This window comes from Ammodytes marinus (assembly GCF_949987685.1).
Source record: "Ammodytes marinus genome assembly, chromosome: 8".
NCBI classification, from domain to species: Eukaryota; Metazoa; Chordata; class Actinopteri; order Uranoscopiformes; family Ammodytidae; genus Ammodytes; species Ammodytes marinus.
Genome location: NC_137212.1, coordinates 32,897,455 through 32,918,748, shown reverse-complemented (window position 1 = coordinate 32,918,748; position 21,294 = coordinate 32,897,455). Strand labels below are relative to the sequence as shown.

General features: G+C 40.9%; 1 protein-coding gene across 1 annotated transcript in view; it reads right to left on the bottom strand.

The window, feature by feature from the left end:
* Positions 1-1,583: 1,583 nt before the first annotated feature.
* Positions 1,584-21,294, bottom strand: part of szt2 (SZT2 subunit of KICSTOR complex) — a 480,200-nt gene continuing 460,489 nt past the window's right edge. Inside the window, 3 exon segments of the mRNA XM_080032888.1 lie at positions 1,584-6,052; positions 6,156-6,224; positions 20,100-20,210. Of these exon segments, the coding sequence (XP_079889014.1) occupies positions 5,909-6,052; positions 6,156-6,224; positions 20,100-20,210 (324 nt within the window). The 3' untranslated portion in view covers positions 1,584-5,908.

The window sequence follows — 21,294 nt, the reverse complement described above, 5'->3', positions numbered from 1 at the left end:
TACCAAACTTGACTCCATCAATGCCTCGTAGCAGGTGTCGGGCCTCGGTGAAAGCGGTGCGAGCCCGGGCCGTCTTTGGAGTGTAGTCCGGGAACACGGAGAGGGACATGTTGCGCAGGTTAATCCGTTGTAGCTCTCTCGCCTTTCTGAGAATCTCGTTGCAGTCGGTGTAGTAGTGAAGCCTTGCCACAATGGTGCGGGGACGGCCACCTGGTGCAAGCTTTGGGATCAGAGCACGGTGAGATCTATCGACCAGCGGCTCTTTCCCGAGCGAGACGGCTTCCCTTGGAATCGTTAGCTGCGGATGCTGAGTTGGAATCGTCCTCCGGGACTCCGATGATTAGAATATTCTGGCGGCACGATCTCGATTCCAAATCTTCGCATTTGTTTTCCATTTTGGCCGCCTCCTGTGTCAAGTGCTCCACTTTGGCTTGGAGGGCCAGGACGTCATCAGTGCAGGTAAAGAGGGACAGCTCCACCTCAGCTACAGTGCTAGCAACATCCTGGCGGACAGCGGACGGACTGGAGGAGAGCTCCGTTTTGAAGGCTAGCAGCTCGGTCTTAATTGAACTGAGGGTCTCAGCCAAGGCTTCCCGAAGCTCCACTATGAACATTGCCGCGACATCCACGCAGAGAGCCGACAGAAGCTCAATTCTGAGCGCAGCCACATCCATAATTTCCCGCGGTGAATTCCGCGGAGGCAGAGATTTAGGAGAGGGCGTGGATTGAGTCTGCAACGGGCCGCAGGTGAGGCTGAATGCCGTTTCCTTTATTCGTCTTGGGCGGCATGATAACAGCAGAAAAGCAAACCAAATGTGGTAAATAAAAGTTCAATAAAACTGCTGGACCGTAGTGGGGGAGAAAAAAGTGCCTAAAAATAAAAAAATAAAAAACTCAGCAGGAGCTCAAAGTAACGCGACATACATGCTGCTTCGCCAAGCCGGAAGTTCCTGAAACCCCTATTAAACAATATATTTAATTTTTGCTTTGTGATGCAGTTCTGAAAATAAATAAATAAATTGATTACTTGACAATAAACTGCCGTCCACTAGCTAAGGCAAGAGCATACAACACTTGGCAGCCGATTTCTAACCTCGGCAGGGAAGAATACAGTAAATGTAAAAAATAAAGTCCCAAGCTAATAATAGAGTTGGCAAATGTTACTTTTTTTATATTCTCCGGTAGCCTATGTTCTTTTATTTATGGCACACCATATAGGAAAAAATTATAATATTTTTCCTTTTGGTGATTTAAAAATATTTAAGCCTGTGAAACTGATACATCCTTTAATCAATTGAAGCTATCTCACTCATACAGATCGCAGAGCCATATCTATCTGAATGTCAATGTACATTGTGATGACATAGAACAATTGTTTACAACAGCAACAGTTTATTCATTAATTGTAGTTTTTTTATACCCCTTATTAGCAAAGACTTTAATACATCTCAAATTCCCACATACTGTACTGTAAAAAAAATTGACACATTCTCATTCATCCTACTTTATTTAGCATTTCACATACTGTATAAAGTTTACTATATAAAAAAATATACATAATACAGTTGTATATAACTTGTTATTGTTCACATTTTGCATGATGAATATCCAGTGTTTAACATTCAGACTAAATTATCTGAGCAGTATAAGGAGTGGTTGCTGTTCTGTTCAACTTTTCTTATTGCCATCCAGCATCCAGTCGCTCAATTATGTATTGTTTTCCTTCCTGTGAAAATGTCTAGAAATCCAAGGCTCTTTAGTATATCGATAATGAATAAGGTTGATGAATGCAATGGATATCAAGACTTCATGTTTGTTATGATTCCACATTCTTTATCAGGCTGACTTCATGCCCTCTTGTAAGTTGAGGTATGATTTTACAAGCTGACCCTTTCAAAATACACAACTAAAACTCATTACCTGAACATGCTTTGGTAACACCCAGCACTGATGAAATGTTGCATTCTATCATGCAAAATATCAAAGTAAATATGCACATATATACTTTACATAGTTTGTTTCATTTACCAATTCTCACACAAAGATAGCAGCAGCTACCAAGCAGGGTGCTAGCCACCTATCGGGAGAACATTTAGGTTCAGTGTCTTGCCCGGGGACAAATGGACATGTGGCAGGTTTTACACCACTAACCCTGCAATCAGTGGACCTCCTCTACATGCTTAGCCATATGCGGCCCTATTTTCCTTCTTATTAAAGGCACATTTCTATCACACATTCTAAACTGACTGACTGAAGCACTTTCATTGCATCAGGAATGTGTGCTTCCAAACATTTTCAATGCAAAGCTGACAGAGCAGTATAACTTCATAGGCTGTTCACTTTTGTTTAGTTTTTTTTATAAACAGAGAAAGGCACTTCAGGGCACTGTATGAGGCAGTGGGGTTCAAGTGAATAACAGGTTTGACACTTTTAAACAAACATAAAAACCTTCCCACTTTGCACATGTGTCTGCCACTGATATAAAAGACCCATGTTAAATGCAGATCTAGCAAAATGATACCAGAAGGCACCAGATCCAAGATAACTCAAGAGTATGCATGGAGTATGAAACTTGTGCAGTTATATATGTGGAAGCATTTTGCTCATGATACTACATGAAAACGGACTCATCTAATCTAATGTTCACTTTTACTTTACCTGCTCATAATAATTAGTCAATCATTAAGAAGCTCTGTGCTAGAGGCCTGATCCCTGAAGACTTAATTGAACAGTGTCTGCTCCACACTTTGTACCCAGTAGTAGGTCCAGTCAAACTTAAACTGCTACAGGTCTGTGGACATTGCAATATTATGATTTTAATTCATAACAAAAGCTGCATCTTTTGGCAGCCAATTAAACACAGAAACAGTGCCAAGTATGTGCCCATATCATGGTAGGTTGAACCTTAAGATGGTAAGGGGGTTTCCACTATAAACTGGTGTGGAGGTAGGAAGTATTGCTGCAATACTCATTCACCTGCTGTGCTGAATCAACCCTTACGCCTTGTTCACACTAAGGGGCTGTTTATACGACAACACGCAACGGTGCATATTTTCGCGGATGCACTATATCATTTACATTAAAACAGCAAACGCAGGCATGAAACCGCAAGTTCTTGAGATCAACTCCCAGGGAGGATTTTTTGGAAAACACAAAGGTTTTGGTTTCTTGTAAGCACCGAAACCATTTTCCCTGGTAGCGCTGATGTCATGGCTCCACTTCACGTATGCATAGTCTATAACATTTGCTGTCAAAATACCCACACGCGAGTTATAAAGTTAGAAGACAACATAACATGCAAGGTGTCTCCGCGGCACCATCACTGATCAGCGGAGAGTGTCGTGCAGGGCTCAAATATAACACTCGCCAATTTAGTCTAAGCGATTAGTAAGTTATTGAGACCACCCGCCACTTTGTCTGGGGAAAGATTTGTGCTCTGCCGGTTTTTCTAGCAAAAATAAACGTGTGTAGCTTCTATATGCCAGGGACACGGCTCTCTCTACATAAAAAAATACTATCCATAGTACAGCGCGCAGCGGTTAAGTTACTGTTCAACAAAAGGAGCATTAAGGCTACGGCTTCACAGTAAAAGCATTTCACTGGCTAAACATTAATAGCATTTTACTGGACAAACGTGAGTTGACTTTTATTTTTAAGTACGCCTAACAGAAAAGTAGCCGCTCACAAAGCCCCTTCACTATCAGCATGTCTTCTGTTTTCACGAGTTCAATGCGGTGAAATAAGAGGACAGAAAGCTTGTCATTTACAATACTTGTAACCCCAAGCTTACACCAACCGCTTTATGAACGTTAGTGGCATTAATTTTCGGTTACAGTAAGGTTTTATGCATCAAATTGTACCGGAAGAGCTATCTACTAGGCTAACTGTCACCGCTGACTATTGGCTTGGCATGCCTACTACAGTGATTTCGGCCCGTTTCCTCTGAAAACATGTGTACGAGTGAATATTTCAAATAAATTGCGTCTGAACGTTTAAAAAAAATAAAAAATAAAACGGGAAAACTGTCATGTTTTCACCGTGTAATGGGCCCCTAAAGGAGAGAAAATGAACTCAGGGAGCCGACATGCTCCCTGAGCTGCCCTGTGCTGATGCACTGCCAGGAGATCAGTGTGAAGGGTCTCACCTGTTAACATGGAAACCTGATTAAAAAGAGGCACGCCTCGCTCCACCAGGCTCACGCCACGCCTATAGCGTGAACAAGTATGCATCATGTGTCTTTATTACCTCACTCATTACGTGGCCTTTGCTTTTTAAAGCCAGGCCCATATACCTGTGAACTATAAGTTTGTTTAGAATGTTAAATGTTATGGCTGAAAATGATACTGAGAGACTGCTACCTCGCTGCATAACAGACACAATAATGCTCTAGCTACATATTTTCCTTTGTACTTTTTGTTAATAGAAGAATTGCACAAAGAAACTCTGACTTTCACGTTTTTTGTTTTACATGTTGTCTTGTTTGAATGAAACTCATTTGAAATTGTCAATGGACATAACTGTCAGAGGGATCAGTGTGAGAGGATTTGTGGCTGGTCCATTGATCCGTACAGTTCAGTTTGAGTTAACACAGTTTGAGTTGATAAATGAACAAAAAAAAACATTCTCTGCACACCTTTATGTAGCTGCTCTGCTAATTCTCCTTGAAAGGAAAATATTATGCTTCTTATACGGTATGTGTAACAATTTCTTCTGGCAATAGCAGAGGTATTAGTCTTTAATTCATGTGAACTGCTATGCCCCCAGTATAACAGAATGTGGAAAACCCTGCTAATACATATATTTTCCATATATATAATTTAGCCTGGTTCAATGAACTTCCATCTAGGCGGTTTCAAACAGATATGCGCTTCATTTGTAGCCTGGTCCAACCAGACCATCGTACTTCATTTCATTTGTACAGAAGGTCTGGAACTGCTTTATTTGGCAAACGTTCACTCACTTGGAGGGCGGGTGTCTGTTGAAGTTTAAAACTATTGGATCTGCCCAGTGCCACTCTGGATCAGCATAACGTTTGGTCGTGACGTATGTCATGAGCCGGCTTCTGACGGTGCGTTCCTGTTGTACTGGGAACTCGAATATGTCCGACTTCACTACATATTGTAGTCTATTGATCTACCGGTACCTGGCAACGGTAACTTTTAACGTTTAGTTATTTGGATGAGAAAGGTTGTAGGCGTCCATACTTTCGCGATTAGAGGCACTGGAACACAGACAGGTCGGAACTCGGAACCACCAAGTCGGAAATCTCCGAGTTCCGAGTATAAAGGAACGCAGCATTCAACTGAAACTGGAGTGCAACTTCGACGGCATCGTTCTCAGCCATTCGCTCTGTTCGCTGATTGGACGGCCGGAAATTTTCCTCAGCTAGAATCCATGAATTCACCGCAGACCCAGACTGACTACTGAAGGGACAATGAAATTTGAGCGGAAGTAGGTAGGCGGGCGGAGCCAGGCTACTTCATTTGTGCACAGAAAAAAAAATTACATTATTGAGCAATATTAAACTGCCCTGATAATATACTTACTTTTCAGCAAAGCGAATACATTGACAAGCAGCTTCAATGTGCGTGTTATTGCTGATGTCGCATTTGTCATGCTGAAGCTGCATATCCAGCGTACTTGGACGATTATCCAGTGTGCAATCGTCACTGGCTGACACTGGGATATTTTTTCATGAATTCCAATTTAATAAAAACATAATTCACACGTACGGCTCCGTCCTTTATGGTTTCTAATTCCATCTTGTGGACAATGAGCGTTAAATTCTGCAAACACCCAACGCTCAGAAGGAAAACAGGATATATGGGTGGATGGGGGGGCTAGTTAAGACCAAGTATATCAGAATATGAGAACAGGAGAGTTGAGGTTAGTCCAGTCCCGATCAGCACTATAGTAGTCCTGTCCAGAGGTTATAGCATGCTGTGTTGATGACAGACTCCAGATGATGGTACATGGACACTAGCTGAGGGGGGGGGCTGCTACTGGCTTGAGGCTGGGATGGCAGCGGTTCCCGAAACACAACCTTTAGACTCTGTGAGTGGAAGAAAATGGGAAATGAAAATTGCTGAGATGCACAACAACAATATAATAATGATACATATAAAAGTATAAAGTATATCAATAAAAAAACTCACTGTTTTTCCAGCTTGGGTGTCCAGAAACACCAAAACAAAACAGTCAGTGAACTTCTGGTTCAGAACAGCCTTTTGGTGACATAAAGAGATCAAATGTTAATATTTTCCAAATCCCATATTTTGCTCATCCTCAATGAATCACATGGGAATTAAATTGGTTCTACTTTAGTACATACAGAAAGCTTAGTCGTTGTCAGTGTTGGGAATAACGCCGTTTAAAATAACGGCGTTAGGTAACGCCATTATTTTTTCAGTAACGGTAATCTAACTAATTACTTTTTCCGTCGTTACAACGCCGTTATCGTTACTGAACGTTAAATGCGGTGCGTTACTATGAATTGATTGAATAAACTGTGTAATCCGAGCGCACCCCCTGGCTCCATACTACACAAACTGCTAGTGAGGAGACGGGGTGGGTTAACAACAAGATAAGCGATAGTTATTTCTTATAGTGTTTTAAGATGTGTTATATTCAGTGTGGATGACATTATAACTGTCAGTTAGCGCCGGAGTCAGCCGGAGTGCATGTTTAGTGAAGTTTCTTTTTCTTTCTCTCTCTGTTGTGTGAGCGTGCACATTGCCGCAGTAACCACCTATCAATCCATGGTTGAAACGTGCTCTCTCTGAGTTCTTTTGCATCGTCCTTGTGAGTAAATGCATGGAGTTTCCAGATCTCTATAAATTATAATTTATGCACGTTATTAAACGGCCGCGATTCGCCGGTTGCAACAGCTGTTTAGCGTGTCATCACGAGCCGAATATTGCTATTGTTCTTTTCCTGGGATCTGTATGCTGCTGTGCATGTTAAAGAAGGAAATAAACATAGGATAAATCCTTAAGGTGAGAACACACCAAACGCGTTGGGTGCAGTGGCGGCGTTGAAAAATCCTATTTTTGCATAGGGAACCATTGGTTTAGGCGCGAGGATCCGTTGGCCGAGGCAAAGCGGCGCTTTGGGCGCGGCAGCCGCGCTACCAAAACGTCAACACACCACCAAAGCGTCAACGCACCACCAAAGCGTCAACGCCCGAGATGAAAAAATGTAACTTTCAACGTTCCAGCGCATGACGTTTAGCCACGTTGGCCAATCAGCGGTGAGCTTGACCCGACGTCACAGGACGGTGGGAGCCGAGGACCGGAGGACAACACAGAGGCAACACCGAGGAGGAAATGTATTTACGGCTGGCTGCCTGGTGCTGTATGAAGCCGCTCGGGGTTACAAGACGTGGGGAAAGTGAACCAGGAGAATGGGCTTCCTGGTTAATTCAGTGAATATGTGCGGCTGTGCATTAGTCAATAAACCAAGTTAGCGCCGGTCGGATAGCATTAGTTAACTCACCCGGTTGTGTGCGGCCACCACCTCCATATAATGAAGCCAAATAACGGCTAATGAACCCAAACATAACGGCTAAGTCCGGGGAACTTTCACAACGAGTACAGCGAAGCACCGGTGTTTATGCCTATATCTACGCCAGCCACGGTCCCGTCACAGCCAGGTAGGTTAATGTAGGCTACTTGCCTTTATTTTCTACTGCCCTGTGCACAATGCTGCTGTAAATGTGTTTGGTATGGTGCTGCCTTGCTGTTTGTGTTAATTTCCGAGTGGCGTGAATCTGCAATGCTGTTTTAAGGCTATTTGTTCCGTTCAGTTGCTGTTTATTTGTCTTTTGGCACAATTGTTGGCCGTGTTGTTGTTTTTTTTGTGTGGACATGAACGCTGTTGTGTCGGGTCGCGTCTGATCGCAGCCATGGTTGATTAGGGGAATAAATATATCGGGGGAGACTAGCTGGGTGCGTTGAACCAACGTTGGGCGCGTTGAACCATTTTTTGACACAAAATGACCAAGCGCCAGATCAGGTGCGTTGGGCGCTTTGGCCACCGCACCCAACGCGTTTGGTGTGTTCGCACCTTTACTCCTCCTCTCATCGTCTCATGCTTCATAGTCTGACGTTTTTGGATAAACCTCTTGCTGTCTGTTGATGTGCAATGAAGGTTATGTAGCCTACAAGTAGGCCTACCTGTCTGTTCTACTCATTTCAACTGACTTGTGAAAACTTTTTTTTTACATATAGCAACTTACAGTAGGCTAACGCAAATAGTTACTTTCCCTGGTAACTAGTTTTTTTTCCAACATTGTATTTATTGATTTTTAACATTTTGCACATACAAAGTCTTACACATTAATCAGCAGGTTTGTACCCTATATTAGCACCAAGGTGTAGGACATTACAAAAAAGATATATGAAAAAAAAAAACATATATATATATATATATCACAAGTACAACAGGATTTAAATAACGAAAATAAAAATAACGTGAGACCCCTCAATTCAGGCGTCTAACAAACAAAACCAAAAGTATATAACAGACAAACAATAAGTCCTGTAGTATTTCTAATGTTGCAATCGGGGAATACAAGTAAAATCACATTACAATCTAGTATTCATCATATAATCACGTGAGCGTTGCAGAGGGCAATTTATTCATCCCCAGGTTCTTCTATCATATGTGCTATATCTCTCCTCTCCAGAAAACTTATAAACGGACCCCATATGTTATTAAAGAGTGACTCCTTGGCCTTGATAATGTATGTAATTTTTTCTAAGGGCAGAGTCGTAGATAACTCAGTAATCCATTTATTTAAACTGGGCATGCCCACTTTTTTCCATGACAGAGCAATTATTCTTTTAGCCAACAATATACCAATTTCTAAAAATATGCGGTGTCCTTTCCTAATATTGTATTTTTCTGGATATTTTTTTTTTTTCATTTTTCATTTAACTTTTATTTATCCTCGAGAGACCAATTGAGGGGTGACCCTCATTTTCAATGACGTCGAGTCAAAACAAATTCAAAACAACAATACAAACAAAATATTCAATGCAAAAACATCAAATACACAACAAGTGAAGAGAAGAAAAAAACAAAACGATTGAAACATTTACAGAGTGGGGAAGAGTGGCAGCAATTAAAAGGCATACAGTACAATATAGTCTAATTAAAACAGTTACAAGTAGAGTTTGGCAGATCCAAGATAGTCTGTTTAAATTGGCCAAAGGATATGAATGTATTTAGTTTAATTTTTAGCTGTAAGTTGTTCCAGGAGTCAGGTGCACTGAAGCTAAAAGCTGTCTTTCCCAGCTCAGACCGGGCTTGTGGGACATAAAGCATAAGCATGTCAGTGGAGCGGGTCTGATAAAGCCCATCTGAAACAAGCAGCATTTCTGTTAAATAACGAGGAAGCTTCCCAGTCAAGGCTTTGTAAATAAAAACATGCCAATGTGCATCACGTCTCTCTTTAAGGGAGGGCCACCCAACCTTCTCATATAAAAGACAATGGTGTGTGTCATAAGCATCTCCTGTGATGAACCTTAAAGCAGAGTGAAAAACTGAGTCTAGGAGTTTTAGACATGAATGTGATGCATGCCGGTAGACCACATCACCGTAATCAAGGACAGACATAAAAACTGCCTCAATAATCCTTTTCCTACTGAACAACGGGAAGGTGGCTTTATTCCTATAAAAATATCCAATCTTTTGTCGCAGACGACAGACAAGATTTTTTATGTGAAATGTAAAAGAGAGTTTTTCATCTATCCAGATGCCAAGATATTTATATTCAGTGACTCTTTCAATGTGAGATCCATTATTTGTGTGAATAATAAGATCATTAAAATGTATAGTTTTTGCTCTGGAGAAACACATGTATTTGGTTTTGTCTGTATTAAGAACAAGCCTGAGGTCCACTAGACAGTCCTGCAGGGTGTTAAAAGAGCTTTGTAGGTTCTCAATAGATTGGTGCACCGAATCGGAAATGCAATACAGTACTGTGTCGTCAGCGTATAGATGGGCGTGACAGTTTTTTAGCGATGAAACAATGTTATTTATATAAATTGTGAAAAGAACTGGACCTAAAATTGAGCCCTGTGGGACACCATTTGTAACAGTTAAAAACTCAGATTGGTATCTTCCCAGTTTAACTGACTGCTGTCTATCAGAGAGATAATCCCTAAACCAGCTACATGCAGACTGATCAAAGCCAATGTCATGCAGCCTCTGTAAAAGCAAATGGTGGTCAACAGTATCAAAGGCCTTTGAAAGATCAATAAAAAGTGCTGCACAGTGCTTTTTCTTGTCTAATGCTGTAACAATGTTGTCTACAACCAAAGTCACAGCAGAGACAGTACTGTGACCTGCCCTAAAACCAGATTGGAATGGGCTCAAAATGGAAGCACTAGTTAGAAATGTTTTTAACTGATTATTAATAAGTGATTCTAGAATTTTTGCGAGGCATGGGAGTTTGGAAATTGGCCTGTAGTTATTAAGATTATTTTTGTCACCACCTTTATGTAAACGAATTACATGAGCTTTTTTCCAAATTTTAGGAACTATTCCAGAGGAGATGGAAAGATTAAAAATATGGGTAATTTGTTTTGATATTATATGTGTAGAGAGCTTGATTGAAAACGGGTCCAAATTGTCCTCTCCCATGTACTTCTTGGGGTTGATGGCGAGGAGCGCATCTACAACATCACTTGTGGGAAGAACATCAAGGCTGAAAAGAGGAGTTTGAGAGACAGGCGGTACGTTACTACTGGTGGTAGAAGGCCTATATCCTCCATTCTGAAAGAGTTGACCAGTAGCTACAAAATGTTTATTAAAAGCTAAGCCAATCTCTTTTTGATCATTGAGAGTATGACCATTTAATTTGATCTGAGTGGGAACTGTGCTAGAATTGTTTTTATTATAGTTCACAGCTTTCCAAAATAGTGCAGGGTTAGAGTAGCAGTTTGAGATTAATTCAAGGTAGTATTCAGATTTGGCTTTCCTGACCATGGCTGTGCACTTATTCCTAAGGTGTCTAAAAATTGTCCAATTGGTATTATCTCCAGAGCGTCTAGCTACAGACCATGCTTTATTTCTCTCGGAAAATAAATCAGACAGTTCACTTGTAAACCAGGGGTTTGATCTATTTTTTACTCTATGTTGTTTTAGGGGTGCATGCTTGTTTATAATTGAGGTGAAAGTATTGATGAAATGGTCTAAGGCTAACTCAACATCCGAAATTTGCGTAGTCAGTTGAATGTCACTATGATGGAGATCACTTAAAAAGGCTTGCTCATTAAAACCTTTAAAATTACGCTTAATTATGATTTTAGGTTGAGATCTTTTTAAATGAATACTTCTGATACAGGCCACTGGGCAGTGATCACTAATCCCAAGCTCAAAGACACCAGCTGAGGCTATTTTATTTATTTTATTTGATAAGATTAAATCGATTAAAGTTGATTTTGCTGGATTTTTTAGATTGGGTCTTGTGGGCTTAGTTATTAATTGTGTAAGATTAACGTTGCTACAGATTTCTTTGAAAGATTCAGAGGCACCAGAAAGCCAGTCAACGTTAAAATCACCCATCACAATTACCTCTCTATTTACATAACTGGAGAGCATATGTGCTAGATCATTTAAGGAGCTAGTTACAGCTGATGGGGGCCTATACACACCAATTACAACAAAACAATCATTTGACGATAAAGATAATTCTAGCGCAAGAAATTCAAAGCCATTTGGAACAGAGACAGCATGTAAAAGTGTTACAGAATAACAGGATTTAACATATACAGCCACTCCCCCACCCCTTGTGTTTCTGTCTATTCTGAATAAGTTATAATCATTTATTGCCACAATAGAGTCATCTGTACTCTTCTTTAACCAGGATTCAGTCAGAATCAAAACATCTGGATCTGCCTGGGACACTAAAATCTTTACGTGGTCTAATTTATCATGCTGCAATAAACTTCTAATATTTAAATGTAGAAAACCCAAGCCCTTTCTTGATTTAAGAATTTGTGGTGAATTTAGCTTACAGCTAGGAAGCATTGCTTGTTTTTCAGGGTCATACAAAACAGGTTTGTGCCTGTAGAGGGAGCCAACGTTAGAAGCAGCAGGTGGATGGGCCGTTGGAGGTGAGGGAGGACAGGCAGGTGTGATGTCCAGAGCTGGAGGAAGGTTTGCAGCACAAATGGAAGGGGAGTATAATTCATGTTGAGCAGGACTTCCGGGGGGGTCTTTTTTAGTGGAGGTTCTTCTGATGGGGTCATGCTGTGGTGAATATCAGTCCAAATTAAATGCAATGTGCTGAATGAAGTTATTTGTTAGTTCTCTTACACCTTTGGTGTTGGGATGGAGGCCGTCAGATTTAAAGAGCTTGTGTCTGGTCCAAAAAGAGTCAAAGTTGCTGATGAAGCCCAGCATGTTTGAAGAGCAGAAAGACTTCAGCCAGTCATGAAGACTCAGGAGGCGACTGAAGCGCTCTGGGCTTTTAGACAGAGTGGGGGTGGGGCCGGAAAAAATGCAGGTTTTCCCCAAACTCTGCAGGGTGATGGACAAACTCTCTAATTGGGCATAGAGTTTGCACGATTGTTTGTTCATAACATCGTTTGTCCCAATATGAAAAATGACAGTGTGGGCTGTAGGGTGGCGGTCGATGAGGGCAGGTGAGAGCTCTAGCATGTCACACACCTTTCCTCCAGAAAGGCAATAAGTGAAGGCACCAGGAAGTTGCAGGTATCTGATGATGGAATCCCCTATTATCAGAATCTCTGGCTCCTCATTCATACAGCTCCCTCTGTAAAGTGATAGCTTAGATGTGAGTGACAGCTTGGATTTGAGGGGCGGGGCATAGCTGCGAGAGTGAGCAGCACCTGTACAGGATACGTCATCGCCAGCTGCGGCGACCTCAGGGACATCATTTTGTAGATGCACTGATGGACGTTCTGGTCTGAATGGAGCTGGAGGACGGCGGCGATCCTGGCGTCCGCCTTGGGGAGTGGACTGGGAACTTGAACGCCTCTGAATAAGTATGGAGCGGGTTGGGACTGGCGACTCGGATCGGGAGAATGCAGCGCCAACCGCAGGCTCAGTAGCCCCATCTAGCTCTTCCAGCGGAGCAAACGAATTGTGCAACAGCACAGGACCAGGCGAGAGAAGAGGGTGAATTTGTCTGCCCTTCTTGACGTCAGACGACCAAGAAGCGTTGGTAGTTGGAGTTGAGACCGGAGCAACAGAAGCGCCACTAGCCGGCGGCTGAGAGCTTCGGAGCGGAAAATGCTCCAGCACGGCTATCCGGGAGACCAGAGAGGACTGCCGCTGGAGGACATCGTGAACAAGGCTCTCTAAAGCCTGTAGCTCAGCCTTCAGTATAGAAAGCTCCGGATCTGCCTGGGTGAGTGGGGTCATCATTTCTGTATTTATTTTTGTATTTATTTTTTTAAAAAAGAAGAAAAGAACACTGTTTGGCTAGCGCTAGCAGGGTTAGCACTGGCTAGCATTGAGCAACAGCTTCCATCACTTCGTACCCGAACGGGACGCACTCTGAGGCGGTCACGGAACGCTGGACTCACCGCTGATAGTTCAACTGACCAAATTAGCCGCGATAGCTGTCCATTACGAACAGGATTGCTTCCAAGGGTAAATTAAGTATCGGAGTCAAAACTGTCCGGTTAGATTCGGTCAAAACATCGAAAAAAACAATTTTATTGTAATTTTAGCGTAACAAAAAGGCCGACTAAGAAAAGTTTGGCATCTAAAGGTATTTGTATTGGAATAATATCCTGGATACACCTCCTCACAGCCTCCCAAAACTTATTAACTTCTTCACAGTGCCAAAGACAATGAAAAAGAGTACCCTTTTCCTTCTCACACTTGATACAGATATCTGGAACGTCACTGTTGAATTTATTGAGTTTTTCTGGGGTGATGTAAGTTCTCATGAGCCTATTGTACTGCAGTAATTTAAGACGAGTGTTAATTGTTTGTGATTGTGCTTTGGTACATGCTCTCTCCCAGTCCACAATGGTTATGTTGTCATGTAGGTCTTCCCTCCAAGCCTCCAGCCTCTTTACCGATGACTCTGAGGACTCGGCTACTAGAAGGTTATAGAATTTGGAGATTATGCCCCGCCCCAAATTGTCCGTACACATTATCTTTTCTACTTTTGATAAGGGTGGGATAGACACTGATTGGCCCTGTTGTGATCGGATAAAATTCCGCAATTGTAAAAATTTAAAAAATTGATTACGGGGGATATTATAGTCAGCAGTTAGTTCTTCAAATGATTTCAGATATTTCGTGACTGGATTAAATAAATCTCCAATTTTTTGTATTCCATTATCAGCCCAGAATTTGAATCCTGCATCGGATTTACCTGGAGGGAAAAAATTGTTTCCCCAGATTGGACTGAAGAGTGAGAGAGAGACATGCTCCCCAAGATGTTTGTTAACTTGTTGTAACACAGTAATCATATTTTTAACCATGGGGTTCTTTATGATTTTTTTAAGCCTTTTAACATTATCTGAGTACAGGAAAAGGGGAAGAGGGAGGCCCAGCTGTTGGCTCTCCATCTCCCTCCAGAGAGGGGCTTCCTCTTCTGAAAAGTAAAACATCAGCGTTCTTAACTGTGTCGCCCAATAGTACCAGAGCGGATTGGGGCACTTAAGCCCCCCTCTATCATATGGCAAGTATAGCAGTGACAGTCGCAACCTGGAGCGTCTATTGTTCCAAATAAATCGGATGAAAAGTTTCTTTAGGTGAGAGAATAGATTACTCGGTGGTGGCAGTGGTACATTTTGAAACAAATACAGCAATTTTGGCATTACATTCATTTTAAGGACATTTATTTTCCCTATTAACGACATTGGTATAAATGACCATCTATCCATCGATTTCTGGACTTCGTGCATTAATGGACTGTAATTAACTTCTACAATATTCTCAAGATGGGGTACAATTTGAATGCCCAGGTATGTAAAACAATCAACAACTTTAAATTGAGCAGCTTCCTGAGGTGGGGATTTCCTTTCCAAGTGGTTTAACGGCATAATTGAAGTTTTGGATTTGTTTATCTTATAGCCTGAAATGTTTCCAAATGTCTTGATCAATTCTAACAGAACCGGAATAGATTTTCCCATATTTTTTAAGAAAACAATAATATCATCTGCATATAATGCAAGACGGTGCTCCTGCTCCCCTATTCTAATTCCAGAGATATGTTTATGAGTTCTCACTGCAATAGCCAATGGTTCGATTGCTATAATAAATAATAATGGGGAAAGAGGATCCCCTTGTCTGCATCCTCGTTGTACTTTAAAAGATTTTGAGATATTACTATTAGTCAGTACCTCTGCGTATGGATCAGTGTAGAGCAACTTAATCCATTTCCCAAAATTTCCTCCCAGGCCAAAGCGATCCAGAGTTTCGAAAAGGTAAAGCCACTCGACTCTGTCAAACGCTTTCTCAGCATCTATTGACAGAAAAGCAGTATCTTGCGCCCCCTTTTGGCTGTGGAGAATATTCAAAACCCTTCTGACATTATGGAAGCCTTGTCTGCCACGAATAAAACCACACTGATCTTTCCCAATTATTGTCGGTATTATTTCTTCAACCCGTCTAGCTAAGATTTTACACAGCACTTTCAAATCGGCATTTAGAAGGCTGATTGGCCTCATATTCTCGCATTTATTATTTGGTTTACCAGCTTTTGGCAGTAAGGTAATCATAGCTCTCATTCCATTTGAAAACGATTCTTTAAACATTGCCAATAATGGAGCTTGCAGCCTATTTTTTAATTTTTTATAGATTTCAATGGGTAGACCTGGTGATTTACCTACTTTAATATTATCAATTGCTATGGACATTTCCTCTAAAGTTATGTCTTGTCCTAATTCAATCCTGTTATCTTCTGATGCCCTGGGAATATGAATTCCATCTAAGAAATTGTCCAATTTAAGTTTGTCATGTATAACCTCAGAACTATAAAGTTTCTCATAGTATTTCCTGAAGGAATTGTTTATTTCAGTTGGTTCTACTATGTCGTGTCCCTGGTCATTTTGAAGTATAGAAATTAGTCGTTCACTCTGTAGCTGTTTGATACGCCAAGCAAGCACCTTGCCGGATTTTTCCCCCTGATCATAGAATGTTTGTTTTAGGCGAAGCAGACTGGATACTGCTCTTGATGCAGAAATCTCGTTATATTTTGTTCTTAGCAGGAGTAGTCTTTGATGAGTTTCAGCAGAGCGTGAATGATAATATTCATCCTCCAGTACTTTAATTTCGGTTTCCAGCGTCTTTGTCTCCTGGTATGTCTTCCTAGCTTTGGAACTAGTTATTTGGATTATTTGGCCCCTGATGAAGGCCTTAAAGGCCTCCCACCTAATACTAGCTGAAGTTTCTGTTGTATTTGTTTCAAAGTAGAATTTTATTTGTTCATCTAAGAAGGAAACAAAGCCGGGATCAGTTAACCATTTTTGCTTGAAACGCCATCTAGGGGGATCCCTCACCAATTGGAGATCTTGATATACTATGGAAGTTGGAGCGTGGTCCGAGATTAGAATAGCGTCATAAGAGCAATCTTTAATTTTATATTTTAAGCAGGCTGATATCAGAAAAAAATCAATACGCGAATAAGATTTATGTGTGCTGGAGTAACATGAAAAGTTCAAGTCGCTAGGATTTGTCTCTCTCCAGATATCTATCAAATTCATATCCTTCATGAAATGGTGTATTATCCCCCTACTTCGAAGATGAGATTGGTCACTTCCTGAGCTTCTATCTCTGACTGGATCCAGAGTACAGTTGAAATCTCCTGCTAAGATATAATTGCCGGAGAGATCAGACAAGGAAAGAAACAAGTTCTGAAAAAAATTTGGGTCATCAATATTTGGGGCATAAATATTTGCCAAGATAATTTTTTCCTTAAGAATATTACCCTGAATGATAAGATACCGACCCCCCTTGTCTTTAATAATCTTATTTACCTGTAAAGGAATAGACTGATGCACCAGGATAATAACTCCTCTTGCTTGGGAAGTAAAGTGGGCTGAATACACACTGCCTCTCCACCTTCGCCTTATCTTTAACTCATCACTTTGCATCAGATGTGTTTCTTGAAGGAACACTATATTAGACTGTATCAGTTTGATTCTATTCATCACCTGTTTAACTTTCTTGAGTTTTTGTAGTCCTCTGCAATTCCATGAAGTAATTTTAATTTTTAGCTCACTAGACATTAAACGAATTAAAATTATTTTCCCCGACGTTTGAAGCAACTACCATAAAGTAAAAACAAAACATGACAAATACAAACTTGGATGGAACAACCAATGAACATTGAGCAAACATACCCCTTAGCCCCTTCAGGTTACCTGACCTGAATACCCTCCCCCCTTAAATCGTATGACTTCCTGAAAGCTTATTACTGTTCTACCCTAAAGAGAAGAACAGAGTAGCTGTGCTATCAACCTTGTATCTTGAACCTTAACTCCTGTGCTACAATTTGAAAATAAAACTCTTTTCACTTGAATACTATAACAGAGCAGAGGGATGCATTATGCCTTTTTCCAGCAAATAAAACCACCTTAAAATAAGAGTGAGGAAAAAAGGAAAAGTTAAAAAAGGAAAAAAGGGAGATAAACTATCTCCTTTGACTGTAGTGACTGCCCACTGGTCCAATAATGTTGTCACTCTTGCCTCTCAAAAAATATTTTAAAAAATAAATAAAATGGGTCAGAAAAACATACAATATGTATGTCCATTTGAAAACAAAAGGTTTTCTCTGTATGACCCGTTTTTCACTTGAATACTATAACATAGCAGAGGGATGCATTATGCCTTTTTCTCAGCAAATAAAACCACCATACAAAAAGAGTGAGGAAAAAAGGAAAAAATAAAAAAAGGAAAAAGGGAGAAATACTATCTCCTTTGACTGTAGTGTCCGCTGGTCTAATAATGTTGTCACTCTTGTCTCTCACTGTATATAAAAAATATTTTAAAAATAAATAAAAAAGGGGCAGAGATGCATACAATATATGTCCATTTGAAAACAAAGGGTTTCTCTGTATGACCCGTTTTCCCAAACAGACCTTCAAAACTGACGAGAGAGTTTAAAAGTAACTAAGGAAGTTAAACCAAACACTTCTAAAAAAATAAAAATAAAGAAGTTCCAAACCGAGCTAGTTCTAAACAAGCCATATGTAATATCTGCAATCGCTCATTATTAAACCACGATACATGTTACCTTCAAATTGACGTCAGCGTTTGCAATGTATGGATTTAGTCCTTTCAGTGCTCCTCTGACTTGATCCTCCTGATAAAGCCTTCTGCCTCGCTTGGGTTGTTAAAGATGTGAGATCGTCCCTTATGTGTAACAATAAGTCGAGCAGGTGGGATTATACCGTAGATAGATTCACCAGCCTCATGTTTGAGCGCCTAGATCTTGCTTCCAGGTCCAGTATTTTCTCTTCCAAGTCCTTATTTTTACCTTCTAGAGATTGCACTTTAGTTTGGAGCGTTGTTACGCTGTCTTCGGTGGTGGAGATCCTCGCCTCTGCCTGCGTCACTTGCTCTGTACAGTCCGAGACGTCCTGCCTCACATTCTCAATAGCAGTGAATAAGCCGTCGAATCTGGTTGAAAACTCAGTTTTCATGTTGTCGATAGCTGCCAGTATGGTGTCGGTGTTGGCTCCCGACTCATCCGTTGCAGTCTGGTCTTGTGTTGTTGTGTCCTCATTTAGTGCTATGCTAGCTATTTCGTCCGTCTCATGGTCCCTCTCCATAGCTTTAGCGCGAGGAGTAGCCGTCGAGCTAGCGGGCGAGGTGAAGTTCGACATTTTCGTTTGATTATTTCGTTTTTGGCTTGCTTTTTTCTGTGCGCGAGGCATAACCGTAGAGTATCTGCATTAAAGTGACCAAGCAGCAGTTCTCAAATAGAGTTTTGAAAAGGATTTAAACACTATGGTAGCGGAGCAGGAGAATACACGTCCACTCAGCAAGCCGCCATAACCGGAAGTCCCCTGGTAACTAGTTACTTCTATTATAAAGTCATTCAGTTGCTAACTCAGTTACTTTTTGGAACAAGTAGTGAGTAACTATAACTAATTACTTTTTTAAAGTAACGTTCCCAACACTGGTCGTTGTCAATATGAGCAAAACCCACACAATAGTGCAATTATTCAAAACACGCCTTTGAACCAGAAACATGTTAAGAAAACATTTGCTGGATAAAAAGATGCAGCTGGTAAAATGGATAACAGTGAATCAGGCTTGAGATAAAAAGGGTGCACTCACACTCAGACCAGTACTGTGCCGAAGCGAGAAAATCCACGGGTTTGGGTTGTTTTGAGTTACTGTAGTATATTGGTGTATGGTCAATGGTAGTTAGATAGTTTTTAAATATGTTCATCTGGTCAAACCTGAAGCAAACATTCCACCTTTGCATCAGACAAACACAAACTTAAAAACCTTTTAATTTTTAAATTACCATTGACGGAATAGTCGCATATAAACCGGGCCAGGGCCAAGGAAGGGTACAGAGCACTCACACTGGTCAAACCTACTGGAGCGTGCTTGGGCTCAGTACGGATATGTAGTGTGAGTGTACGCCATTTCTTTTGATCTCCACTCTCCAGCTATCTTACAGTGCACTCACACGTGCCCTGATCCGGGCATACGCAATACTGCTGCAGCGGCAACAGTCTCATATAAAATGACATCAGGACACAGTCTTTGCACATGTTTCGTACCAGCTCGTGCATCTGTTACCGCGCCGAAGCACACCTTTCCAAACTGTGCCAGTGCCAAGGAAGTGTTCTGTGGTTGAGTATGGTACGGATCACTCACCTTGGTCAAACGAACACCGTCAATCGTGCTAGGGTACGGTAGGAATGCCTAGTGTGCCCTTATTTACTTGCTCTAGTTTCAAAATTAAAACAGTATCCCAAATTTTTCCCCTTAAGATCGAAATAATCCCTCGATGTTCGATGCTCTCAACCAATGAGATGATCACAGTTTTAAAGTGACTTGGTGAAGTGAAACAAACCTGCAGTAAAAAACTAAAAAAACAGAAAACAACTTTGTCTGATCAAAGTCAGTGTTGTCAGTCTTCTCACCAGATACTGAATTCCACTGTCGTCAAAATGTCTGCAGCTCTGAGGGAAGCGGTTCAGCAGGACTTTGATCAGACTCTGGTACCATGCTGGACTCATGGTCAGGAAACAGTCCTAAAGCAACACATAACACACACACATTGCCATCATAAGAATCTACTACCACAATTTCAAAAAAGGTGGGACGATATGCAAAATGTGAATAAAACAGAATGTGAATATTTCCTAATCCTTTTCAACATGTATTAAATAAATAACAGTACAAGTACATCATATGTATTGGTTTAAACCGATACATTTTATACATTTTTATTTTAGTAAATATACAATTTACACATTTCATAAAAATTGGAACATTACTCACATTAACATTTTAACAGGTGATTTAATAATGAATGGATATAAAAGGGGCATCCCGTAAAGGTTCAGTCTTCACAAGCAATAATGGGGTGAGGCTTACCACTTTGGGAAGAACTGCAAAGGAAAACAGTCCAACAGTTTAAATCCAACATTTCTGCAAATAATTTGAGGATTACACCATTTACAATCCATAGTAGAACTAGTAGAAGTAGTACTAGACTGGCCTGTCTGCAGTACATACCTGTCTCCCATTGAAAAAATGTGGTGCATTATGATGCACAAAATATCACAATGGAGACCCCGAAATGTTGAGCATCAGAAGTTGTATTTCAAGCAAGAAAGGGATAACATTTTGCTTTCAAAATGTCAATGTAATGTCCTCAGTTCCCAAACGCTCACTCAGAGTTATTGAAAAGTGTTACAATTTAAAGCAGCTCCGAGTAACATTTAAATATCTTTTAAACAGCCTCATGTTTCCTCTCATAATCATAAATTACCTTTAACAGCAAACAAGACCATCAGTGCAAAGAAAGACATTTTTATATAGTTTTTATTACTGCGTTTGGTCTGGTCGCACACCCAGTCCGATTTTCGGTTCATGCGTGCATGCTCTATGGTCACATATTGGTCGCAGATTTCAGTGTGGCGCAGCAACGCGATTTGAGAAGCCTATCCCTCCAGGTGAGGGAAGGGGAGCGGGAGCCTTGTTTGAGACAGTTATTTGTCGTCATAATGACTGATAACGGGGCTGAACCATCAAACAAAAAAAAGAAAATGCAATGAAAAAAAGCTAAAAGGGAGAGTGATAGGCAGGCGGGCGGGAGGGCGTTGCCAAGCA